At 37.7% G+C, this 25848-nt stretch overlaps 2 protein-coding genes and 1 long non-coding RNA gene across 7 annotated transcripts; 2 read left to right on the top strand and 1 right to left on the bottom strand.

Annotated features, from left to right (window-relative positions):
- The first annotated feature begins 345 nt into the window (after positions 1 to 345).
- LOC117672564 (uncharacterized) lies at positions 346 to 13569 on the top strand. Of its 4 annotated transcripts, none has more exons than XM_034429310.3 (7): positions 399 to 511; positions 1466 to 1622; positions 4246 to 4624; positions 9989 to 10160; positions 11624 to 11802; positions 11967 to 12063; positions 13182 to 13569. In XM_034429310.3, exons 3-7 carry the CDS (start codon positions 4249 to 4251, stop codon positions 13336 to 13338), a joined length of 981 nt encoding a protein of 326 aa, XP_034285201.2. In that variant the 5' UTR covers positions 399 to 511; positions 1466 to 1622; positions 4246 to 4248; the 3' UTR covers positions 13339 to 13569. The 4 variants fall into 4 exon arrangements, with proteins under 4 accessions (XP_034285199.2, XP_034285201.2, XP_087746498.1 ...); XM_087890371.1 differs by lacking the exon at positions 399 to 511 and adding an exon at positions 532 to 757; XM_034429308.3 differs by lacking the exon at positions 1466 to 1622 and having other exon boundaries at positions 346 to 511.
- On the bottom strand, positions 12540 to 20359 carry LOC117672566 (uncharacterized). Of its 2 annotated transcripts, none has more exons than XR_004593278.3 (3): positions 20228 to 20359; positions 17137 to 17237; positions 12540 to 13339 (listed from the first exon to the last, which is right to left on the bottom strand). It is a non-coding gene; the product is annotated as an uncharacterized LOC117672566 (long non-coding RNA). The 2 variants fall into 2 exon arrangements; XR_015733329.1 differs by having other exon boundaries at positions 17144 to 17237; positions 20228 to 20352.
- Positions 16617 to 24708, top strand: LOC117672565 (uncharacterized). Its single transcript, XM_034429311.3, has 6 exons — positions 16617 to 16688; positions 17115 to 17499; positions 18949 to 19120; positions 19858 to 20036; positions 22510 to 22606; positions 24205 to 24708. Exons 1-6 carry the CDS (start codon positions 16668 to 16670, stop codon positions 24356 to 24358), a joined length of 1008 nt encoding a protein of 335 aa, XP_034285202.2. The 5' UTR covers positions 16617 to 16667; the 3' UTR covers positions 24359 to 24708.
- Positions 24709 to 25848: the final 1140 nt, after the last annotated feature.

The following is a 25848-nucleotide window of genomic DNA, read 5'->3' as shown; positions in this document are numbered from 1 at the left end:
GGGTGAGGGTGAGGGTGGGGGGGGGGGAGAAGAAATGAAGAGGAAAAATGATCAGTCAGCGGGAGAAGCCTGCCAAGTAGAAAGCTTAGACTTAGACTAACTTTATTGTCACTTTGAATGTACACTAATCGGCATACATTAAAATGAAATTTCATTGCATACAGCTCTCAAAGGGCCTCCACCTCTAATATACAGTACATAAACATGATAAAATAAATAAATACATACCTATAAAATTATGCATATACCCACATATATTATATGACCCGGGAAAGTTTAGCCCGGGGATGCCCTTGCGGACAGATACGTGTCAGCGCCAGAAGGAATCCTATCTATTTCTATTGAGGGCACAATATGTAACAAAAAAAACCCGCCCCAAATATCAGGCAGCCTCTGTCCCCGCCCTTCTTCCTCCCTCGCTGTCAGTTGTTGGAAAAGGCGGTTCGCTGAGTTTAGCGCAATTCTAGGTTTCTTCCTTTCCCACGTTATGGCGGATTCTTCGGGTCCATCCGTAAGCAAACAGCATTAGGAGAGCGGGAACACATTTCCCGGCCTGACTGCGTGCCTTTGCCTTCTTGTATACGCTTATGAGTAGCAATAATTAGTAACATGCGTAGTTTCGCTGTGCCTCTTTTTTGTCTCTATTATTATTAGATTTTTTTTATAAAAACTCAAGGGGAATCTACTTAATATTCTTGCCTCCTATGTTCCTCTCATAGCAACAATCCTGTGAGGTGAATTGGGCTGAGAGAAAAAGGTAACTGGCCCGAAGTCCCTCACCCAGTTAGCTGTCTTGCCTTAGCTAAGGGAGGCCTAGAACTCATAGTTTCTAAACCAGGACTTTTTAACTACTACACCAAACTATTTCTATTAATATCTAGAGATTAATATCTAGATCTACTAAACAGAGATTTTAAAACAAAGCTGTTGTTTGTTTTCTCTATGTAGACAAATCAAAGAGAAGGTTCCCCATCTTCCCTTGGAAAAATAATTTATTTCTGAGGACTCACTTTGATTGGCTCATCTCATAGGCTGACCTAAAATGTTGACTAATTTGTCATTCAGTGACTGTTTGGATAGTATGTTAGTAGTATCCTCTGGTCACGGGACTGCAATTTATGATAGATTTTTGCTGGAAACTGGGATTGAACGGATTCGTTTAACAACCATAGTATCTACTTAACAATTGTCAGATTTGCTTAATGATCACTGCAAAATAGGTTGTAAAATCAGGTATAGTTATCTGGTGACCTTCTTAATGACTGGCATAACTTACGACCATAATTCTGGGTTTAATTACAATCGTAAGTCAAGGACTACCTGTATGAAAAATTTCCAGGGTTTACAGACTGTGGCAGAATATATTCTTTTAAACGTCCGTTGCTTTGTCTGTATGTTGAATGTCCACATTAGACCAGATTCAGATGATTATGTCTTAAACTAATGTTAACACATTTTTTTTCAGCATTTAAAACTTGGGAATTATATTCAGATGTAAAGCTTTTCACTTGGCAGAGATATATTGGCTTAAATGGGCAAAGAAAAACATTATCTGTATTCAACACTACAAGACTGCCCAAAAGAGCACTGGGAGAAGACTATTAAGTGCATATTAGCCTACGGTTTGTACCAGAAAAAAAATCTTGTAAAAGTCTATGTTAAAGATTTCATTAAAGACACACAAATCTTTGAATCATCATTAGATTTTTGAAAACGTGTTATGGGACAGTTTCCCAGGCCGTCATGAAGGGGGCCTTGTCTCAGGGATGAAATGCTCCTGGTTCGGACCAGCTCGGGCGAGTAGGTAGTGATGGCGGCGGGCAGTTCGGAGAACCGGTAGCAAAAATCCCTGCCCCCGCCCCCCATGCCCAGCTGAGCCCCACGATCATCAGAGCCTTTTTTTCCTTTTAAATGGCTCTGACCAGCCAAGCTCTGACATCCCAGCTGAGTTGCCTGCTAATCAGGCAACTCAGCTTGGATCACCAGAGCCATGTAAAAGAAAAAAAGTTTCTTTTTTTCTTCCCCCCCCCCCCCCCCAGCCTCCAGCTTGCTTATCTTAGCTGCTGATCACATGCCGATCGGAATCCATGCATCAGCAAGCAACTGAATATCCCTGGCTGCATTCAAGCTCATTGGTGAGAAAGCTCTTTCTGGCTGCCTGCCTTGACTTGTGGACTTCAACTCCCAGCAAAGCTGGCTGAGGAATTCTGGGAGTTGAAGTCCACAAGTCTTAAAGTTGCCAAGGTTGGAGACCCCTGTTATATTGGGTAAGTTTTTAATTTTTTTTAAAAAAAATAGTTAATTGGGGTTTTTTTTAGTTGTTCTTTTTTTAGTCTTAGCCATTTAAAGTTTAGGAGGTTTTAAATTTAGCTGCTTTTATATAAAAATAAAAATAAATTAAAATAAAATAATATTTGTGCAGTTTTCTGAGATTTAGTGTGTTTCTGTAGTGTTTCACTCTAACTATACAAACACACAAAATCTCACAAAGCTGTATGTGGAATTTTGTGTGTGTAAAGTGTGAAAGTTGTTTTTTGGGGCTTTTTGTGCCTGTGTGAGGTTCCTGCTTGTTGCAGGGGCCATTTTGGGTCTAGCACAGCTGCTTTTACATTGTGGGTGAGCCAGTTGTGTTGTGTTGTGTTTTGTAGGTTAAAAAAGGGCAAAGAAGTGACATTGACTTGGCCACGCCCACCCAGTCACCTTACCACCAAGCCCCGCCCACTAATTAAGCCCCACCTACAGAACCGGTAGCAAAAAAAATTAGATTTCACCCCTGCCTTGTCTGTTCACAATTTACAAAATGTATCAGAATGTTAACTGCTGATGCTCCCTGCCACCCCTTCTTACTCTCAAGATGCTACATACCACCCCCAATTTACCTTGTCTTTTTCTGGGAAAACGGACACACTTCCTAGCAAAGTATTGAGATGAGCCAATCATATTTTTTTTTCCTGAAAACTCCTGAAAATACATAGGGCTGAGAGACCTTACTGATGAACCTGTTGGCTAGTGTTTTGGCAGCTAGCTGTTTTAAAATGAAAGGAATTGGTTTGTTTGTTTTTATTGAGGGAGGGGGAAAGTTATACACACTGAGGAGTTCATTGATGTGCACTGGCACCACACTGAAGATCCCAGTGTATCCTAGATACACTGAATTAGATCAAGATTGCTACAGACCTAATTTCAATCTATAAAAGAAAATGTATTTCATATTATTTATTGAAAAGGGGCATTTTGGTTAGGCTCCAAAAACATTACTTAATTATCTGCTTGGATTTATTTCATGGATTAAAAATAGCTAAAGTTGCTTTTTATCCATTGGGGCAAGAAAGACTTGACTGAGGACATTATTATCTTAGGGGACAGTAGCTAATAGGCTTGAAGCCAAGTATAACCATCTGAGAAGTGCAGCTTGTTCCAGGTTCTCAAAATCTTAAGTGCTGTGGAGGACAACATCTCAAGTAATGCGATTAGATCATTTTAAGAAACTTTGGGATTTTTGGCCAGCTCTAAAAGCAAAATATCTGGCAGAACCATTTTTCAGCTACTGCATAATAAGGGAGCAGATAAAAATAGATGAGTGACACCTAGTAATTATCTTTTCAAACTGCCTTTGATGTGAATGGGAATGTATTGACCACTTGCAGTAGATTATCCATATTATACGGAAAGATCCAGCTTCTGTGCTACATTTGTGATTTGGCATAATCTAAAGTGTCTTCCAGGGATTGAATCTGAAGTGCTGTGCAGTCCTGGTTTATGAGATGAAATACTTGACTCCAAGCTATTTAAGATGTATAGGCTAATACGAATAATTTGACCTGGGCCCAGAAATGTAATAAAAATTACTACACATGATAATGCAGTACAATACATAATGGTTATCTACTTAAAACCCTTCATATTTTAGGATTTGGGGATCTAATCACCTATTCCCAGTAATTGCTATATGTCCATTAAGATCAGTAACAGAAGATGTCACCATTCTTTAGGGAATGTTATCTACAGAGTCCACAGAATAGTGGTTTAAAAGAATAGTATTTTAAAAGCCAATATGTTCTTCCCACTCAGAGTTTTATTTTTATAGGTATACAAATGTGAAAAGCCAAGTAATTCTTTCCTGATCTCGAATTTCCAGGATCAGGAAGCTTCAGTCCTTGGTTATTTAAAAGTTTTTTTTAAAAAAATACTTCTTAACACTTGCTTTCTCAATCAAATATTTCTGATCGTTATCTTCTCTTTCAGATTATGGAAAAAGAACTGCCCAGTGTGCTGATCTCTGGAATAGGTGGTACATCTGGTGTATTAGAAAGCCATGTAGAGTTTCTCAAGAAGCATTTTAATCTCATCACCATGAAGGAATTTCAGAAAAGCAAAGAACTCCATGAAAAGATCAAATCTGTTTTTGTATTTGAGCGTCTTCCAGTCATTGACCAGGAGCTTCTTGAAAGCCTGCCCAATTTAAAGGTGATTGGAAACTCAGGAGTAGGAGTGAATCATTTGAATCTGAAATTAATTGGTAGCTTTGGCGTTAAAGTGACCAATACTCCGCATGCTGTTTCTGATTCTACTGCGGACATTGGGATGGCATTAATGCTAGCATCTGCCAGAAGATTAGTTGAAGGTAAATAATTTTCTTCTGCAGTTCAGCCAGTATTGGATTTTCCCTTTAGTTATTTCAAGCCTACCATCTGCTTCTTCACATACTTACTTTCAACTAGTTATATTTGTAACACCGAATTATATTGTTGATTTGGACCTATTCAACGATGTGAACAAGTATAAGCAGAATATACTTTGGATGTTTTAAATGTGCATACTAAGCAATACTCTCCCTGCACTATCCTTGGGTCAGCTATAGTCAGCAGACCTGATTTGGGTCCCAAAACCATCTTGAAAGAGGTTAGAATGTCAAGTTGTTCCCTGTAGAAAAACTTTTGTTAGAAAACATCAGGAAATAGCTTCAAATTCCTGTTTTGAAGCTATAGCAAACTGGTATAGCAAACTGCGACTGTTTTATTAGTAGACTCCCAAAATCGAGAAACAGAACAACATGTTTCTGAATAAGCATATTTAGAAAGTCTTTAAGCATCTTTAGAAAGTCACCCAATTATTTGACAACTATTTGTTCAGCTCAATTCCTTACAAAGAAAAGTTTAAGAAATATTAAACAATAACATATATATTGAAAATGTTGTTATCTCTGTTAGTAATCTTTGGTAAGTAAGAAAGAATTAGAGCTGTAAAAACGCAAAAAATACCTTTGTAAAATTGATAACATAATACCCATGATCCCTTCACATGATTTTTAGAGATACTTAACTCCTGCCACTTAGAATACTTTAATCTGATGTGATTCAACCTGAAGCCCTCCAGGCTATACCTATATTCCCCCCTGTGTGAGAATTCCTTCCCCAGAAAGTCAATGGAGAAACTGGCAGGGAAGATTGCAAATGGTGGTCACTTGCTGAGAGGACTCCCTTTTGTCTCTGGGGGCTGACTGAAAGAGCTGCCTGCTGAGCGGAACTAAACTCCTTTGCAAGGGTGGAGGAATGGAGCTCAGCTCCTGAAAGTCTGAGCTCCATTCATGCACCCTGCTAAAGGTGTTCCCTTCCAGGTGCGAAGGAGAGCTGAAGTCCTGCAGTGGGGTGGAAAAACAGAGTTCAGATCTTGAAGATATGGACTTTTTTTCCTGCATTCCATCAAAGGTTCCCCACTTCCATGGACAGTGGGGAACTTTCAGCTCTTGAGTGGAGAGGCAGTGTGATAAGGAAAGAACATGGGGAGCCTTGGGGTTGGCAGAGGCCCATTGCTGGCCATCCACAAGTATTTCTCCCTCAGGGGCTGAAAGTCCTACTTGGATTTCCACAGACAGGATTTTTAAAACCTAAACAGAGCCTCCCAGAGTCTCCTTCAACCCACAAGTGGCATCCCACACTCCTTACCTGGGACTCAATCCACTTTAAAGACCCACACAATTGCTTAATCACCTCAACCATGAATGCAGGGATTGCAGTTGTTGAGCGAAGCAGTCATGTGGGAAGTCACCTGACATCTCACTTAACAAACACTCTGTTCGTTGACCAAGATTCTGGTCCCAATTGTGGTTGTTAAACAAGGGCTACCTGTAGTGGACGAAAATGATAGGAAAGAAATATTCACTCTGGAAAGTATTATGTGAATCTTATACTAAAGGATAACATGATGGTTTCAATCCTCTATGTACTTTTTTTTTCTTAATACTATTAAGATTGGGAGATTATAAAAATTGTTAAATAATTTTTTTTTATTGAAAAAGTTTTTCAAATACAAATTCTCCCCCTCCCTTTTCCCCCTCCTCCCTAACCCCCCCTCCCCTCCCCCTGTGGCTTCTCCAAAATAAAACCCAGATTAATAATAGATTATATAATACTTTACCATCCTTTTACTCCACCCCCCATATACTGACCCTTTCTTTCTAACAATATTATTATATCCCCCTATACTATACATTTCAAAGTAACATTCAGCTGTAAAATTATATAATAAATCCTAATTTGGCAATTTCAACTCAACTCATAATCTACCCTTTTCCTCCTCCCCCATGCATATATCTCTTAATTCAAATCTTTTACGTATATTAATATAACATAACATCCCTTTTCTTAAACTAAACAATCAGTAAACTAACCTATCTCCACCCACTTTCCTACACGTCTACCATACATAATATTTTTAATATCTTTGTTCTGCCCACACTACTAAAAAATATTTCCATATGTAAATAAAATCCTCAAATGACTTTAAGCTTGTAATCCATATGATATCTTCTGTAATGTCTTTCAACTGGATTGTTAATTCCATCACCCATGTTAAGGTAACATCAAATTCTAGTTCCAACAGTATGTTCAGTATCTTCAATTACCATCTGCCCCCATCAATAGTAAATGTTTTCGTATATAAAAAACCACCCGAGTGACTTTATATTTATATTCCATATAGTGTCTTTTGTAATGTCTTTCATCTAGATTATTAATTCCAACCACCGTGTTAGGGTAACAATCATATCTTCTGCATGCCCCAATCCCATAGTTCTCTTGCTTTGTAGCTCAGCATAAACGTAATCCATTTGTCAAAGAGTCCAAAATAGAAAATTAATCCACTCAATTTAAGGCCATCTTCCACATCCCAAAAGTACAGCACTGCAGAGATCTGTCACTCTCCTCAAACCAATACTTTGCCTCAACTATATTTTCATATATTCAATCGTCTCTTAAGTAACTGGCATTACTCTGTTGTTTAGTCTAAAAAATTTTATTTTTGTAGGACCTGCTTCTTCTTTTCTTAACTTTTTGTGGCTTAAATCTCCATCCTGGTTGCCTTTCTATGAGTTGTATATCAACTGATTGATTTCCGTGCTGGTCTGTAATTTGATAAGTCATCATATTAGAATCCAAAGCCGCCTCTCTTGTATTTATAGGTAGTCCAACTGTGACCTCTGAAGGAGAATCCAAAAGCAGCTCATCCACAAAGGCCTCTGTAACGTTGTTTTTCCATTACCTCCACCTCCATCTGCTTAGCCTGAATTTCAATCTCTTGTTGATTTTGCTTTTCTTCATTCCCCTCGTGTGTTATACATGGAGATGTTGAACCCATTTTAAGAACCTTGTAGTAAAATTCTTCCGCTTTTTCAACAGTATTTCGTTGATATCTTTCTCCTTGATATCTCAATATTATACCAACTGGAACATCCCACCTGAATGGGATGTTTTGTTTCTTTAGCTCAGTCACCAAAAATCCAAAATCCTTTCTATCTTTTAACATCTTGGGCGGCAGCTCTTTAAATATCCAAATCTTCCTTCCATGCATTTCAAGAGTCTTGAAGAGCCTTGGTAGTACAGTGGTTTAATGCACCCTGTAATTAACACAGCTGCCTGCAATTTCTGCAGGTTCAAATCTTACGAGGCTCAAAGTTGACTCAGCCTTCCATCCTTTCTAAGGTAGGTTAAATGAGGACCCAATTTGTGGGGGCAATAAGCTGACTTTGTATAAATATACAAAAGTATGAAGGCTATTGCTTAATGCATTGTAAGCCGCCCTGAGTCTCCGGAGAAGGGCGGCATATAAATCAAAAAAAAAAAAAAAGAGTGGAGTTAAAAGACTTTTGCATGATATCATTTCTTATTTCTTTATCAGTAAAGTAGATCACCACATCTCTAGACAGCTGCCTTTGCTTTGCCACCCAAGAATTAACTCTGTAAGCCTTATCAATCTTGCAGGATACCTCTTCAGGACTAACCTTTAAAATCTCAGCCAGAACTTCAGCAGACACCTTTCTCAAATCTTGTCTTTTATTTTCCTGTATTCCCCTAATTCTGACTGCAAATTCCATGAATCTGAATTGCATCATTGTGGCTTCATTTTCAATCCTTTGTTTTATATTATCTACATTGTAAGTCTTGTAGTCAGCTTCCTTTATTTTTTTAAACTTTTTAAACTCTGCTTCTGAGCTTTTTTCTTGAATCATTATTAAATCATTTTCAATTCTTTGTATTTTATTGTCCAGGTTATAAATCTTATGATCAACTTCCTTCATTTTAGACTCTATTTCTAAATTGATCTCTTTATCCATCCTGATAATTACATCTACGAAACTTTTCATATGTTGCTTCAGGATATCATACTTTTGTTGAACCAACTCTTTAATTTCCTGTCTAAAATTTTCAAGGTTCTGATTCACAATCTTATCATGTCTTGCCATCTCCTCCAGTACAAATTCCTTTAGGTCTGTAAAGCCATTCTTCTGCATCTGCAAGCTCACAACTTGTTCATGTGGTTTATAAATGGGGGAGCCCCCCCCCACAGCTTGGTTATCTGGCTTTGTCAGTTTTAACGCCATCCTGCCACACAAACATATTTTTTTCCCCTTTTTAAAGAAAAAGACTTCTCGCCAAACAATATCAATATCAAGTCTCTAAGAAGGAAGAGGCATAAAATAAGAATTTTTCTCTTCACTCCTAGCCAGCGCTATTGTTTTAGATACTTTGTAACGTATTAAACTATTCAAACGGAAGGACTTTCGCTTTCAGCTTTCTTCTCAAGCCTCAGCCAGTCGCCATTTTAAATTCTCTTTTTTCCTCCTTTCACTCTCCTTTACTTTTAAAATCAGTCTTAGGGTTAGAAATACTTGTAATTTAGGATCCCAGATCCGGATTTCCTCCTACTTGTTCAAATGATCTGTTAGTTTCGTTAATTGGTCTGGTCCCATCGCCTGGCTCTGCAAAAAGGCAGAGTTCTCCCGAAGCCCGGAGCAGCGGCGAGCGAAAATAGGGAGCTTCATCCTGCTTCGTCCCCAAGAGTAAAACAAAAACTCTGGGGACTTCGCAGAGGGCTCTACCTGCCCTTGCCGGCTCTGTCTCACATTTCCTTAAGGAAATGGAGTTTTTCGAGCCGCCTTTCAGTTGTAAAGGCAGCTCTTTACGGGCGACGGGGCTGGCGGTCTTGAAAGACCGTCTGATGGCGACGGAAGCCAAACCGGAAGCCTCAAATTGTTAAATAAATTTAAAAACAAGTTGAGATTAAGCAATTGCATTGTTGTATTTTTGTCTAACATGCATGATTTATTCTCTGATTTATTTTTTTTCTGTAACAATGTTCTGTAGTAGTTAATTAGGTAAATATCAACATGTAATATAAATCAAAATGTTTCTGAACATTCATCAAGGACTTGCCCCTTAACACCACAAGACAAATTACATCTATTTGTCAGTTTTTTTTCTGCAGAAATTGTATACTTGGAAATCAGAAAGAGGAGGGATTTCCTCTTTGGCCAAAATCCAGGGAGATGGATAAATCCCAAATAAGCAGACAATAAATCTAACCACTGCTGCTTATGGCCGTAGGAAAGAACTAGGAAGCCAGAAGAGAGAAAGGGAAGAATAATGTTATCCCACTAGAATAGATATCCCGCTTAATATTGTTTTACTCAATTTCTATTTTTGTGCTGTAGGTTGTTATCTGGCAACATCTCCAGATACTACCCATTTTGCTGTTAATTGGCTAGGAGTAGAAGTCAGCAGGGCCACTCTTGGTATCATTGGAATGGGCAACATTGGTTATAAAGTAGCCAAGAGGGCAAAGGCTTTTGACATGAAGATTCTCTATCACAATAGGAACCGGAGGTACATGTATTTTGAGACGTATACTGTAGATGTGATGTGATATGATATGGTATGATTGATATGAGATAGGGCAGGGCAGGCAAGCTAGGATATATTATATATTTTGGGATTTAAGTTTGAAACTCATTTAGTAGCCTTTAAAAATATTTTCCAACTGCCCTTTAGCAGTGATCTTTGGCCAAAGCACCAGACTAGAACTGAAAGTATGAATGCTATATACCAGGGGTCTCAAACTCCATTTCATTGAGGACCGCATAAGGGTTGTGTTTGACCTTGGGGGGCCAGGGTGGGCATCGCCAGCGTGGCGACACTTCTGTTGGGGGGCACCTGTGGTGGCCCAAGTGCTCTGCCAGCGAAAACAGGCTCCCAAACTCCGTTTTTGGCTGTGATGACCTCCTGCAACCCTCTGCCAATGAAAACCAAGCTCAGGATGGCTGCATGCAGCCCTTGTGAGCTCCGTTTTTGGCTGCGACGGCTTCCTGCAACCCTCTGCCAGCGAAAACGGAGCTCAGGAGGGCCACATGCGGCCCTTGCAAACTCTGTTTTCGCTGGCAGATGCACTGCGATCCGGTTCTTTGCTGTTTCCAGGGAGGCCCTGCATGCCAGATCTAAGCACCCCGTGGGCTGGATCTGGCCCCCGGGCCTTGAGTTTGACACCCTTGCTATATACAGTATGTTTGCAGGAACTTGGCCCAATGAAGCATATATTTCCTTAGTGTTGTTACAATGGCAATAGAAATGCATAAACATTCAGGCAAATTAAATCCACAGGTTATTAAGCTATTGGTTTGTGACTAATTGTGGACATTCCATTCTTCTGAATACAAATTAATAAAGAAGTGAGCTCTGTTGCAAAGTTCACTTTAGATCTGGTCTGAAGAAATTTGGAGCATGGCTTCTGAGATATCAGCACATATTCCCCATTTCACATGGCTTTACCCAGATGTCATTTCACCAATGAATAGCAATCATGAAATTCTAAACTCAATAATCCCAAACTATTTTAATTTTATATCTGTTTCTGGCAAGAATGTTCTCTAGGATCAAATTTAAGATCTAATTCATCATCAGGTTGATAATAAAAAAGAGGTTAGATAAATAAATAATGCTGTATGCAAAAACATGCTTTCTTCAAATCTATATTTCATAAAAATCATGGAGAGTAAGCTACATGTGTGAACTCTGAGTTGTTACTAACAACAAGCAGATTTAACAAATACTCTGCAGCAGTTATTTTTGGAACAACAAAAAGTTTGTTATGCAAGTCAAGAAGAACCACAGATACTGCCATAGGTTGCACTGAATAGGAAGAAAAGTGTGGGGTTCTGCCTTTAGACCTAATATAGCAAGCTCCCCATGACTCTAAAATATTTCTTATTTATGCTGTTCAGTGATTAGCCTCCAAAACAACTCCACTATGAAAAACCCTTTTAAAAGTTTGTTTTCACATTTATTTCTTCCAGAAAAGAGGAAGAAGAACAAGAGGTTGGTGCCACGTATTGTAAAAACATAGATGACTTGCTTCGACAGTCTGATTTTGTGATGCTGGTTGTAAATTTGACATCAGAGACCCACAATCTCATAGGAAAAAGAGAGCTAGAATTGATGAAACCCACAGCCATGCTCATCAATATCTGCAGAGGTAGGATGCAACACTATCCAAATGTACATTTCTGTTGTTTAAGCCATTTATGGTTTCAAAAAACCTTGGTGGGTCTGTATTCTGTATTTTGCTTGATTATTTCTTGATAAAATGTCAGTCATGCAAAATATATTTGTGTCATTCCAAAATCCCCTTTCTCTTAGGTGCAGTTGTTGACCAGGATGCATTGGTAGAAGCACTCCAGAATAAGATTATTAAGGCTGCAGCTCTGGATGTGACCTACCCTGAGCCATTGCCAAGGTAAAATAATACAATACTCCTAGATCAGAATAAAAGGACAATAAATCCAGCATGAAATAAATAATGATGATATTGTATAGATTCAGAAGAACATTCTTAATATAGGAACTCCTACGTTGGCCCAATTTACTGTCTGTTTATAGTCAGACTAGTACAGCCAATTTATCCTTTGTCCTTATCATACAGATAAAAAAAATACTTCCAACTTTTACTCTAAAATTAACAGTAGTGTGCATTGTTTCTATAATCCCATATAATTCTAATCATCAAATCCCAACATCAAAATTATATTTCTCTTAGTTTCTCACAAAAATTCCATAAGTGGCTTCGTTAACAATTTATCACTGTCTCCTAAAATAAACCAGATACCTCTTCATTCCATACTCGACCCACTTTCTATAAAGTCGCCTCTAAATCTGCAGCTCTTCGCATTAATCAACAAAGATCCACTAAAAAAATAGCAAAAACACCAATAGTTTAAATTTATGCCACCCTTTTACTTTTAGTTTAGGTAGTGTGGTGCTGGAAATATTAGAAATGAACTGAAGAAGTCTGAGTATAGGTTCCCATTTAATGACTGACCCAAGTAGATGACTTTTGACCCGTTACTTTCCCAACTCAACTAATTTCATAGGGTTTTTGTCATGTGGATAATATCATGTGAGATGATACACCCAGGTTTGCCTTGAGCTGTCAAAGAAAGAGTGGGATAAAAGTGTAATAAATAATCTAAGTTTTGAGAAGGTGTCTATTTGGCGTACACAAAATGCAATTTAGAGGTTTTGTCTTTAAAAAAAGATCACAGTTGCTTCTAACATTTCATTCTTCAATCATCCCAATGCAGACATTTGTGAGATTGATTCCTTTTCTCTTCGAAATAGCAGGAGTAATTCTAGACGAAGAGTGATTGAAATAGCAAAGCAGCAAGTAATGGCTGTTTGCAGGTTGTGCCTCTTGGATAGTATGGATACTACTCCACAGAAAGCTTTCCATAGCAGAAACTGGGCAGCAGAAGCTAGTACCCTTTTGGTTGGTTTCCGTCTTGAAGCAGTTGCTTTCCAATTCCAATTTGCCCTGGCTAGGTGACTCTAAATTATCCTGCCTTGCTTTCTCTGCAGAGATCACTTGCTATTGCAGATGAAAAACGTCATCATAACACCCCACATTGGCACTGCTACAGACCAAGCCCTGCACATGATGACAGAAGAAGCAGTGGAAAACATCCTGGCAGTTCTCAATGATCTTCCCATTCCTAGTGAAGTGATCTCCAAATGACCTGATGGAGAACATACAAAAAAAAAATTATGAATTATCAAGAACAGGACATTAACCTCTGAGAATCATGACAGATAGCCAGACAACATATTCCTATCAATTTCAAAATGTGTGACTGTGATTATTTTTTGTAGTTGAATTAATTCTCTAAGCCACCCAGAGTCACTTTGAAACAAAACAGATGGCAAATAAATTTGATAAAATAAATAAATAAAATATCATTGGAAAAAAGTTTGTTCTGAGGTTTTTGATCATGGTGATTGGGTTTCTGATTCCTTCATCCTTTTATCTCTAGCAAACAGATACACCTCTTTGGAAAATGAGAACAACAAATTCAGAAGAGTTAAGGTTTAGGGCTCTGTTGAACATCCCATCAAGGTTCAAACATAAAAAAATTTGAATAGTTCTACCATAGAAATATTATTTGAGATTGTTATTTTCATGTTTGAAAAGATCTTTCTCCTGCATTCTTAATCTGCAGATAATTGTTGCAGTTTTTTGACAATTACACGAAGAAGAGAGCACAACCCAAATATAACAAACGGTGCTGCCTTGCCCATTTGGTTTGCTAGACTAGATGAGAGATTACTTAGAAATGTCAAATGTTATTCACCCACATTTATTGAATAAAACCCAGTTGACTGAGTTCATACAACCCATTAATCCATATACATATGATTAACTAGTTGCTATGGTTGAATTGAAATAAAAACAAGCAAAACACAATATTGCCAAACATAATTGTGAATCAAGACATAGTTTTCTGATCTTGACTAGAAAGTGGTGACTGCTGAAGCTTTCAAATTTTTCATGACATTCAAAAGTTGAATCCATTAATGATATATATATAATGGTATCTAAGAACAAATTGTTCTGAACCAGCTTGCTTTTTATGTTTTTTTTAATGGAACAAACAAATTTCAATACATAATTTAGAAATCAGGAAGAGGAACCAAAATATATGCTTGTATTGCTGACAGGAAGAGAAAGAAATACAATGCACTTTAAACCTTACAAATGCAACATTTGTAAAGATAAGAGCAATCTGTTTACAAAATAAGATAGGTGATTAGACTTGGATAAACACTTCACAGTAAGTATATAAACCTTTAAAGCCCATTGTGACTTATTTTGCAACCAAAGCAAAAGTCCATATCTTTAAATTCCAATTATTCAAAGAAAAATGTACTTTTAGGATGTACTAAAATATATGTTTAATTATTGATTATTTTTCTTCTATTTTTAATTTGATTTGTGTAATCTTCCAAAATCAGCAATATAAAACTGCTAATAAAAATATAGTATTTTCAAATAGGATCAATATTTTCAAACTATTCTGATCTATAAAGAGACTTTAATGATAACTTAGAATACTCATGTAATAATTAGGAAGTAAAAAAAGCAGTATTTTTGCTCTTTGTTTGTACCTATATAATTTCTTTAACATAATGAAATTAATATCCAGTAAAGAAATGCATTGTGATTCTAGCATTTGGTTGTTGTTTTTTAAATGGCATAAGCCCACCAAAGTCAACTACACTTGTACTTTATGAGTAGAAAATTAAGTAGACGCATTCAACCGAAATACAAAGACTGAAATGTGATCAAGACCATAATCCAGCTGCATTTGGTTAAGAGAGGAAAGTTTAACAAATAACTTATTAAGTTACAGCTTGATTCAAAATTCCCCATTAAACTTTGCCCTTTTCTTATGAAAGATCTCTTTGTTAATAGAAGTGAGAATACTGTAGCTTTAATTATGTAAAATCTGGATAATTCAGAATGCACATTAAAGTTTGAATTAAAATAAGAGAGATGGACACCAACTAGATAAGAGTTTGAGACTCTGAGGAAATATGTTGGAAACTAGTTAAAATGCTGGAAATCAGCCAAACATTTACAGGAAAGTTGGAGGAGAATATGCTGGGAACCAGCCAAACAAGAGTGGGAGCCCTGGAGGGGACTATGCTGGGAATCAGACAAACATAATATGCTGGAAATTAGCTAATAATGATGGTAGGCTTGGAGGAAACTATACTGGAAATTAGCCAAAAATAGTTGGTGTTTTGGAGGAGACTATGCTGGGAATCAGCCAAACATAATATGCTGGAAAACAGCCAAACAATAGAGGGAGGTATGGAAGAAAATATGCTAGAAATTAGATTAAATAAAACATGTTTTTGTGATTAATCTGTGTAACATGGAAATTGTAATAGATGATAAGTGTTTTTAAGTGTGTTTAAGATACTAAGATTCAAGGAAAAGGGTCAAGAGATTAAGAATTAGATAGAATTTTGTTTTAGAAAGTGTAATAAAAATGGAGTTGTATTGAACTTGAAATTAAGATTTGTGGTGATAAAATCGTAAGGTACATAAATGGAATAAGAGGTTAGAATATTATTAAAAATTATTTTGACACTGATGGTAAAAGATACAAAGTGAAGAAGAACAAGATAAAATCAGGATTGACATATAGATATAAAAATGAGCGAAAGTTAGTTTGAAATTAAAATTGTATTGATATAATGGATTTGTTTAGGTGGAGATGCTAGACTTTATGCTAAAACTTGTTTTTTTTAATGTTTTGAATTTCTATCCGCAAAAGATATAATGGGAAATTGAATGGAGCTTGTTAAAGGAATGTAAGCGTGGTAACCATCTATGACCGGATCAAGACTTTGTTCTTAAAAGTTATATTTTATGTTTATGTTTGAGAAAAAAAATAAAAAATATTTACAAAAAAAAAAAAGTTTGAATTTCAAGAGACTTACAGATTCAGGGGAAAAAAGGCTTTTCTTTTCTTGATATGCTGGTGCTCGACCATTTTTAAATATTTGTTTAAAATACCAGTTGTCTGATTTTTCTATTATTGTATAAGTAATTTCAACTGAAAGGAGTACCGTACTCTTGAAGATTAGGATAAATATATTTTTTCTCTTACATTCTAGTTTAAAATAGCTATTTTCTGGTTAAGAAAATGCTCCCAAAATAGAAATAACCAATAGAAACATTATGAGAGGCGGTAGCCTTCAATTAAGAATTTCACTAAAGAGAGATACTCCATTTACATAAATAGGACAATAAAATCTCAAACTAGGTTCTCTCTCTTCAAATCCTCATTCACCAGTACAAGCTTCCTAGATAAGCTGAGCCAGTCCCCATCTTGAAAGTTAAATTGGTTGTGAACATAAAATAGAGGTCGAAAACTTTGTATACTCTCTAAATTCCAAAGTCCTTCACAGTTGGCTTCTTTGGAACTCTGGCTTCTCAAACTGTACTTTGAGACAAGTAACAATTCAGAAGCAAGCGCAGCTGCCTTGTTTTGTGCAATGGCTGATACTTTTAGCGAGGTAATTTATATTTGTCCAGATGGGAAAAGAGGAACAAAAACTGCCATTGATCATCTTTGGCAAACTTGTGCTTTGAATCAAGTGAAATGAAGAGAGAATTGGGGAGCTTTGAGGGGGGGCAAAGGGGGCAATTTTAAGTGCTATATCAGAAGCAGTATAGCAGCATTTTTTTTTTAACCTGGCATCTTTTGGATGTGTATTTTTGTACAATGTGTTAATTTCAATGAATCAGAACAAGTAAATGTCTCAGTTTTCACATCAGTAAAAAAAGAACATTATTTTTAATGGTGATATCTCTCAAAAACTGTTAAAGATTAAAATGTTATTATCAATACGCTTTTCTAAGATCAGTACATTAATAATTGCATATTGTTGTTATAGAAGTATGTGTCATAAAAGTAATATCTGTTGGTTTTGTTTAAGTAGATTGTAGAAAAACAGGAGTTACCATATACATTAATAAACGTCATTGGCGGTCCAGATGGAGTTTATGAAGACCATATAGAATTTCTGGAAAAACATCTTAAACTTGTCACCATGCAGGAATATCTGAAAAACAAGCAAGTGCTTAATGAAAAAATCCAAGCAATATTTATGTGGGTCCATAAACCTGAAGTTACCAGGGATCTTCTGGAAGAGCTACGTAATTTAAAAGTGATTGCAGTCTCGGGTGTAGGAATAGACCACCTTGATTTAAAACTGATCTTTAGCTTTGGTATAAGAGTAACCAATACACCTTTTGCAGTGTCCAATTCAACAGCTGATATAGGAATGGCTTTGATGCTGGCTTCCGCTAGAAGGATTGTGGAAGGTACAATTTAAGTTTACTTAACCCAATGACAGTACGATGAGGGAAGGGAGAGATTGAGGGGTCCTTGGTGCTCTCTGAGCGTAGTTGATTTCTTGCAGACATTTCATTACCCCAAGTAGGTAACATCATCAGTGCAACAAATATTCTCCTTTATTACTCCTCCATGTAACACCTCTCCTGCGCGAGCTGCACTGGCTGCCGGTAGCTCTTTGGATCTGCTTCAAGGTGCTGGTACTCACCTATAAAGCCCTTCATGGCATGGGCCCGGGGTACTTGCAGGACCACCTCCTACCAGCCTCCCACCGACCTGTGCGCTCACATAGGGCTGCCCTCCTCCGGGTGCCATCGGCCAGACAATGTCGGCTGACGACCCCCAGGATGAGGGCGTTCTCTGTGGCCGCACTGACCCTCTGGAATGGGTTACCCACCGGGCTCTGGATGGCCCCTGACCTCCGCACTTTCCGCACCAAGCTGAAGACATGGCTTTTTCAGCAAATTCCCTGATCTGTTGCGAGACTTTTTAATCGTTTGGGGATTTTTAAATTGATTAATTTTAGTATTGCATTGTTGTATTGTTTTTATCTTGTGAGCCGCCCCGAGTCCTACGGGAGAAGGGCGGCATATAAATTTTGAAAAATAAATAAATAAATAAATTGGTGGGGGCAGGGGAGGGGGGAGAGACTGTTTAAATCTTTTATGTTTCAACCTAATTGGATTCATATTGTTTTTAAAAGACTCCCTTGTAGGTACAATGTAACCAAGTATTTTGCCATTGTCTTTAACCCAGAACATTTAAAATATTCCACTTTAGTCTACATCTCTGAAATGTTCTCATGATTCCCATCCAAGAACTAGCAAGGTTTGCCTCTGCTTAAGGATTTTGTTGTGGTCTTTCAAGATATAGCAACCTGCTGAACTTCTGAACTATCAGATCAGTGGCTCTCAATCTTTTAGATACATTCTGTAGAGAGAGGTTTTTCCGCAGACCAGAGTGATCCTGGTTTTGAGTACTGCCCGCATCCCGTTTTTTTTTCTACTTCCAATCCAGTGTATAGATTTACCCAGACATTTGTCATCATAGCTTTCAAACCCAGCAGAGTTAAATTTGACTCTAGTGACACCATAGGCTGATTTTAATGCCATAATGCAATTCTGGAATATAGAAACATAGAGCATGTTCTGAACAACCACTTACTAATGCATTCAGCAGAGAATCTGTATGCATCGTAGCTAGGATTGTGAAGAAAGATTTCTAGGTTTCCTCCAAGACAGTTGAGCCCTTGCTACAAATACCAGTAGCAGGAAGCAGGAAGTAGCACCTGCCCCTGTTAAGAATCAGTAAGGTCAACATACTTTGCCACAAAAGAGTGAGACCTGCGCTATTGAGTATTGACTGATTTCGTACTACCATAATCCATTTCTTTTTGGTTTGTTTTTAAACATCTCTAGGTTATCAGATTGCAGTTTCCCCTGACACTACACATTTTAATATGGACTGGTTGGGACAAGAAATAACTGGTACAACTCTAGGAATCATTGGAATGGGCCGGATTGGTTACAAGGTGGCCCAAAGAGCTAAAGCTTTTGAGATGAAAATTCTTTATCATAACAGAAACCAAAGGTAACCAGCTCTCAGATTAGATCATAGACGCACTAATTTTTTTTACCTTTTTTAATCTTTCTCTTATGTTCACCATTAATAACTCCATTTGACTCCCATTGCAGGGATACCTGTATAAGACAGTACTTTTTTCCTAATCTTTCACAAATTTTAAATCCATAAATGAATGTTGCTGTGGAAGGCATGCCTGTATCAACCAAGGAGACCAGTAGGAGCTAGACCAGGGAATCTCCAAACTTGGCAACTTTATGACTTGTGGACTTCAACTCTCAGAATGAACTTGGCATCTTAAAGACTTGTGGACTTTTGCATGGCTGGCTGAGGAATTCTGGGAGCTGAAGTCCACAAGTCTTAAAGTTGCCAAGTTTGGAGACCCTCTGTGCTAGACAAACCTGCTTCATTTTCACTATACTTGCCAGTGAAACAATATATATTGTACATATATCAAGATTTGTGTTGGGAGAAGATAGAAAAAAAGCATTTCAACACTGAATCAGCTTAATACAGTATGAACCTAAGTAGTATTGGCGCTGGTATGAGAATGGGAAGAAGACTGTATGATGAGGCAATATTCTTCAAGAATGGTTAGAATAAGGCATCTTTGTAACAGGTTAGAGGCCTTGCGGATGTACCTATATGTTCAGATTGCCTTTGTCACTAGTTCTGTGGAGGTATGAAACATCAGTGGAAATATTGCTAGCATTAATAATTGGAACTAAATGACTTATGTCCTGCAGAAATGAGGCAGATGAACAGGCTGTTGGTGCAGTTTATTGCCAGAAGATGGAAGATTTACTTCCACAAGCTGACTTTGTGATGCTGACTGTGAATCTGACTCCTCAGACATGCAAGTTGATTGGGAGAAAGGAACTAGAACTCATGAAGCCCACTGCCACTCTTATCAACATCTGTAGAGGTAGTATAATGATTTCAAACTCATTATAGCCACATTTTCCTTGAATGTGATGAAATGAAAATCATTTATGACATGAGGGAAAGTAAGGAATTACAAATAAAATTTCTGTCAGGAAAATTTAACACAGAATATAATTCAACTGCCTCATCTCTCAATTAAAGAGCTTGAGATATTGTAATATTTTCAAATACCTGTACTGGATTAAAATTGTTCTTCCAGTTCATGCCCCATCCCATTTTTAGAATTCCTGGCCAACATTTCCCTAAATCAGTGGTGGCTTGCTCCCGGTTCTGTCCAGTTCTTGCGAACCGGTAGTAAAAGTGGCAGGAGGCTCCATTATGGGTGGACATCATCCATTATGATGTCCACCCACCCAGACATCATAATGGATGATCTGCGCATGTGCAGAAGCTTCTGCGCATGTGCAGAAGCACACACACACGCTCCCATTGCAAACTGGTAGTAAAGGTAAGTAGAACCCACCCCTACCCTAAATGCATATCTCCTTACTGCTTGTTCTGCCTCAGCTACGGATCCCAAAGAATGTAGCACACACAAACTCCGAACAAAACTCAGTTTACTTCAAAACACAGTCTTTTGCAAATGCAGGCTGTTAATAAAACGTTCTTAACAACCTGCCAGAAATTCCACAGATAAGATAGAGTCTTACTAGAGTTGGCAGAAAGCCTAGAAGTCAGGTTTGCAGAGAAAATTCAAACTCAATGGTCAGCGAACGAACGGACGAATACACGTTGTTTCCTGCAGCTTTTTACAAGTTGTATGCAAACTTAAATAGGCTAAGGGAGTGGCCAATTAGCCCCAAGCCTTACTCTCGAGGAGACTTCCTCCTGAGTAACCACTCCTGCCTTTTGGCAGCTCTGCGTGCTCCTGCATTGAGAAGAGGCTCCTCCACTTCATCCTCTTCACTTAAAGGAGCCTCTGGAGGTTTTGAAGGCCCTGGCTGAATCCCTGCCTCTGGCACCACATCTTCTTCAGCCTCCTTGCTGTCCGACTCAAGCGCCGGCTGCACAGGCTGCTGACGCAACACCACACCAGCCTCCTCGTCGTTGGGTTCATCAACAATCCGTGCAAGCCACTGGCGGGCCACAACACTCCTCTAAGGAAAGTTCTATTGAAATACTTTGATGGCCATTATAGGTAGTCATGGCTGCTAAGTGAGAAATTTGTTAAGTGAGTTTTGACCCATTTTACGCTTTTCTTGCCACATTTGTTAAGTGAATCACGGAAGTTATTAAATGAGTAACATAGTTATTAAGTGATTCTGGCTTCCCCATTGACTTTGCTGGTCAGAAGGTGGCAAAAGATAATGTGACCCCGGGGCATTGCAACCGTCATAAATATGAACCAGCTGTCAAACATCCAAATGTAAACCACATGACCATGGGGATGCTGCAACGGTCACAAGTGTGAAAAATGGTCATAAGTCACTTTTTCAGTGCTGTTGCAACTTCAAACGGTCACTAAACGAACTGTTTTAAGTTGAGGACTACCTATATCCATTTTACATTAGGATTATTTTTCTCGCTACTTATTGCTCTTGGGCTTCTGATCTCCAGAGGTACACCATACATGGGACATGGTGAATAAAGGACTATTTTCAGTTAACAAATCAGCAGAGATACTGAAATGTTCGCTTTAATTTGTAAATGTTAGTCATTATCTAAAACACCTCCTTGAAATAATACTCAACCTGAGAACTACAAATATTAATTAAAGACTCAAATGTACACATACAGCAGTAAAGCATTTCCTTTATCATTTTTCTAAAATAAGCACTCTTGTATTCCTTTCCCTTAGGTGGAATTATGCTTGCTTTCATCTTCTTTCCATTCCAAATTTCCTGAAATATCAAATATTTTTTAAATTCACGCTGCTTAACCATTCTTCTCCTGCCAAGAAAATTAATGTTTTGACAGTAAGAAGCTGAGGGCAGCAGCACATTATTCATGTTCTTCACTATAATATGGAGTTGCTAATCATTTTGGTTGCCCCTTTTCACGTTTACAATATTTGTGTGCTATAGTGTGTTAAGCAAAACAGAATTCAATATTTTGATTATGGTTGCTTCGTAGAGTTGTAGGAAGTCATAAAAGGATTTCTCCACTAACCCTCAAATCAAGAACTTTTCTTTTTCTCAACAATTTCAAACTGAGTTATTGTTATGTATTAACTGATTAATTCTCGTAACCCCAAATTCCTTTTGTGATAATATTGTGTTAGTTTAGAATCCCATTCATTCAAAATGCTCCTCATTAAAATATAAGGAATTTATTTCTTTGTTTCCAAACTGGCTGTCACCAGAAATGTCAATCTTTTAGAGTGAAAGTGGTATGTCACATCTAACGATTTACTGCTCTCATTCAGAGAAATGAGTTTCCCTTTTTAGCTTGGTAAGCAGTATGTCTTGATAGAGCTAGTAAAACCATTGTTCTCTTGTTTGCTTTAAATTCAGGTCAAGTGGTTGATCAAGATGCACTTCTGAAGGCCCTCCAAACAAAAACAATTAAGGCTGCAGCTTTGGATGTAACGTATCCAGAGCCACTGCCAAGGTAAAAATTTATGCAGTTAGAATTAATATGTCAGTGCGAACTTTTGGGCTCTGTTTATTCTTTCATTTTAGGTATTCTACTCTGACTCATTTCTGATTCATCCAAACTGCCGGATTATTTAAGATAAGATAGTTGGCCATTGATGCCAAAGAAAACAAATGTTTTCTATTAATCGATAGGGTTATATTTGACTAAATAGTATACTACTTTATTGATTGATGTGTGTTGTCAATTCCTAGAGACAACATGGATAGATTTTCTCCGTGAATATTATGTGAAACAGTGAGTTGATTTAAGTTCTCCAAATGTGAAATTAATCTGCAGCATAAATTTTTTAGCTAAGATAAATAGGTAACAATTATGGAGTTAACTCGGCAGAAGCTGTTCACTAAGCTTTGAATTCAAACTCAAAGAATCATAGTGTTGAAAGGAAACATATACACATATAGGTAATCACGTTCAACCTCCTGCTTAGTGTAAAAATTAATTAATCCAAACCAATTAATATTGTAGGGAAAACAAATATACACACAAAGAATTATATTTAGATTTATAAGCATTTAAACATTAGAGTTATAGGTATTTATATGTTTTAATTTCATTATGTGAATGCGTCATTTCCCTAGTTACACTGAGAAGTTAGTTTTAAATGTTCCAAGACAAATGAGATATGCCCCCAGAAGAAGGTCTTATAAATGCTTAGAACACTAACTTCCCCTTCTGTGGAGCAACTCAAAACAACCTAAGGACCTTAGAAGGACTGATTGGTCTTGCTGGCCACAGGAAAGCACAGGGAACTGAAATGGAAGTAGTAGAGAGTAAAAATTAAATGCTAAAGATCAACTATCTATTTTTATATGATTATGTCTGCCTTGCATTCAGAAATTCAAGGCAGTGTAGCTTCCTTCCTATTTTTCCCACAGCCATCATTCTATGAGAAGACTGGGCTAAGAATGATCCATGGCTCAACCCTTTTCAAGACACACCCAGTTAGTTGGCTAAGTTTGGTCTTAGTAGTTAAGCTTGATAGTACATATAGTATACACAGCATTGTACCCACCTAAGTGGGTGAACGTGTTGTGAGGATACTAAAAAAGGGTCAACTGATCTAGTCAACTAGCCATGAAAGGATTAGATTTATCCCTGTCCAAATCTATGTCCCAGTTCTTCACAATCAGTTGTATTGTGGGAACATCTAAACTGAGTCCACTGATAAATGCTACAATCCTCAACACTCCTCTTCAGAACTCCCAATGCTTGCAGTGCAGAACACACTTCTGCAAGATGGATTGGCTGCATGTTATGTTGCCTGCCAGTACTCCCCTACGAAGTGGCTTATGGGATAATAAACCCTTCCAAGAAAAAATGGACAGGGTCTGTGTATTCCCCATTACTGTGCTTGTGTGCTACTAGAAGCAGAAGTGAGGAGATGCTTGAATTAAGAACTGCAGAATATTAATGATCTGATTCTATTTTCTGAAAACTTTGAAAGACTAAAGTACTGTACATAAATGCCCATATTCAGTTCAGTTTCCATAAGTGTGACACATCAAGTTTAAAAAAAACAACAGACAACTTTTCTCTTTCCTTTCCTTCAGGGATCATGCTTTATTGGATTTAAAGAATGTCATCATAACACCCCACATTGGATCTGCAACTTCACAAGCCCGCCGCCATATGATGGAAAGGATGGTTGAAAGTATTCTGGCAGCTATAAATGGCCTCCCAGTCACTCATGAAGTCCATGAGTAACATGTGCTTTGTTGGGATAAAGTATTTCTATATTTGTCTTTAAATGTTTATAGCAGGGGTCTCCAAACTTGGCAACTTTAAGACTTATGGTCTTCAACTCTGGGCAATTCTGGGAGTTGAAATCCACAAGGCATAAAGTTACCAAATTTGGAAATCCCTAGTTTATACCAAAGTAATGAATTTGATTTTGACAACAGATCTCTATTTAGCTTTCTTGGAAAAAAAATAAGCATAGTATGTTTTGTTCATTTATGTTGTTCCATTTGTTCCACAGAGCTTTGTTAAATGGAATAAAAACCAAACCTGAAAAATAAAAATATCTGTCATCCCTTTGCACCGGATGCATCGGATGAGTGTCCCAGTGGTATGATTCAGTATTTGAAGGGTTTGTTGTCAAATAAGGATTACTGCTAAAGGTATCTGAGATATTTCTCCAAATATCATCTGTGGGATAGGCTATTATGCTGAAAATAGCAGCTGACTTAATGAAGATTAAATTTAAGCATTAAAATTAACAGGACATTCCCAAATATTGTAAATATGTCAATTTTGAAATAAGACTAATATGTATTCATAAATATATATTCTAAAGGAAAGACTGAGATAATTGATGTGATTAGGAGTGCATATAGCATCCGTGTGAGATCTGGGGGCATATAATTTAAGCTATCCTACATGTTCAATTTTTGTAGTGCCTACTATTGCAAATACTCTATGAGGCTATTGAAGAACTCCTGGACTTCTGATCCTGTAAAATACTATTGAAGTGAAATTTGCAACTTTATAGCAGAGCAGTAACTCTCAGATGTGACTGGAGTTATAGATTACTGGAGCTGCCCCTTTTCAGTTTGGGTGACAGGAAAACACGTCCCATAATGTAATCAGAAAAAGAACAAATACATACATCAGCATAATGTAATATCAGACTAGATCTGGAGAGACCCACCTTTGAGCCATGGAATCTCCCTGAATGATTTTGGCCCAGTCACTCTCAGCCAATCCTACTTCACAAGGTTGTTTTTTGTGGAGAAATAATAATAATGATACTGTCTATCCCTGGTCCTTGGGAGGGACTCAATGGGTGGACTAAAATGCCAAATCCAGTCTGAACATCTGGCTGACTGTGCAATGGACCACAGTAATAGGTGCCTTGAGTGCGATCCCAAAACAACTGCAACACCTCTTGAACACCATCAGCACTGACAAATTTACTATCAATTGCAAAAGGCAGCTTTATTCAGAACAGCAGACATCTTTCAACGATCCTTCAAATACTATCAAATATCCACATCTGCCTATCTCACATCCTTGGGAAGGTCTCGATAGTTGGATGTAAATGCCAAATGCAGTCTGAACGTCTGGCTGACTGCACACAATCCAAAATAAAGCAAGCCAAGCTGCCTTAACTCCTTGAGTAAAAGCGGACAGTAAATCTACCAAATCGGTCACCCAAAGGTGCTTTTTCAGGAGGCAACTGGACTTTCTTGTTT

The sequence above is a fragment of the Pantherophis guttatus genome, chromosome 3, assembly GCF_059756535.1.
Source record: "Pantherophis guttatus breed Tessera chromosome 3, ASM5975653v1, whole genome shotgun sequence".
Classification (NCBI taxonomy): domain Eukaryota; kingdom Metazoa; phylum Chordata; class Lepidosauria; order Squamata; family Colubridae; genus Pantherophis; species Pantherophis guttatus.
This window is presented reverse-complemented; position numbering and strand designations above follow the sequence as displayed.

What these genes read in the sequence shown, in the direction of transcription:
- LOC117672565 (XM_034429311.3), top strand. Translation starts at nt 16,668, where the DNA reads ATGGCTGATACTTTTAGCGAG. An exon ending in CGCTAGAAGGATTGTGGAAG is followed by an intron (nt 17,500 to 18,948) that starts GTACAATTTAAG and finishes AAACATCTCTAG; the next exon opens with GTTATCAGATTGCAGTTTCC. An exon ending in TCTTATCAACATCTGTAGAG is followed by an intron (nt 20,037 to 22,509) that starts GTAGTATAATGA and finishes CTTTAAATTCAG; the next exon opens with GTCAAGTGGTTGATCAAGAT.
- LOC117672564 (XM_034429308.3), top strand. Translation starts at nt 488, where the DNA reads ATGGCGGATTCTTCGGGTCCATCC. An exon ending in CGGATTCTTCGGGTCCATCC is followed by an intron (nt 512 to 4,245) that starts GTAAGCAAACAG and finishes CTTCTCTTTCAG; the next exon opens with ATTATGGAAAAAGAACTGCC. An exon ending in GCTCATCAATATCTGCAGAG is followed by an intron (nt 11,803 to 11,966) that starts GTAGGATGCAAC and finishes CCTTTCTCTTAG; the next exon opens with GTGCAGTTGTTGACCAGGAT.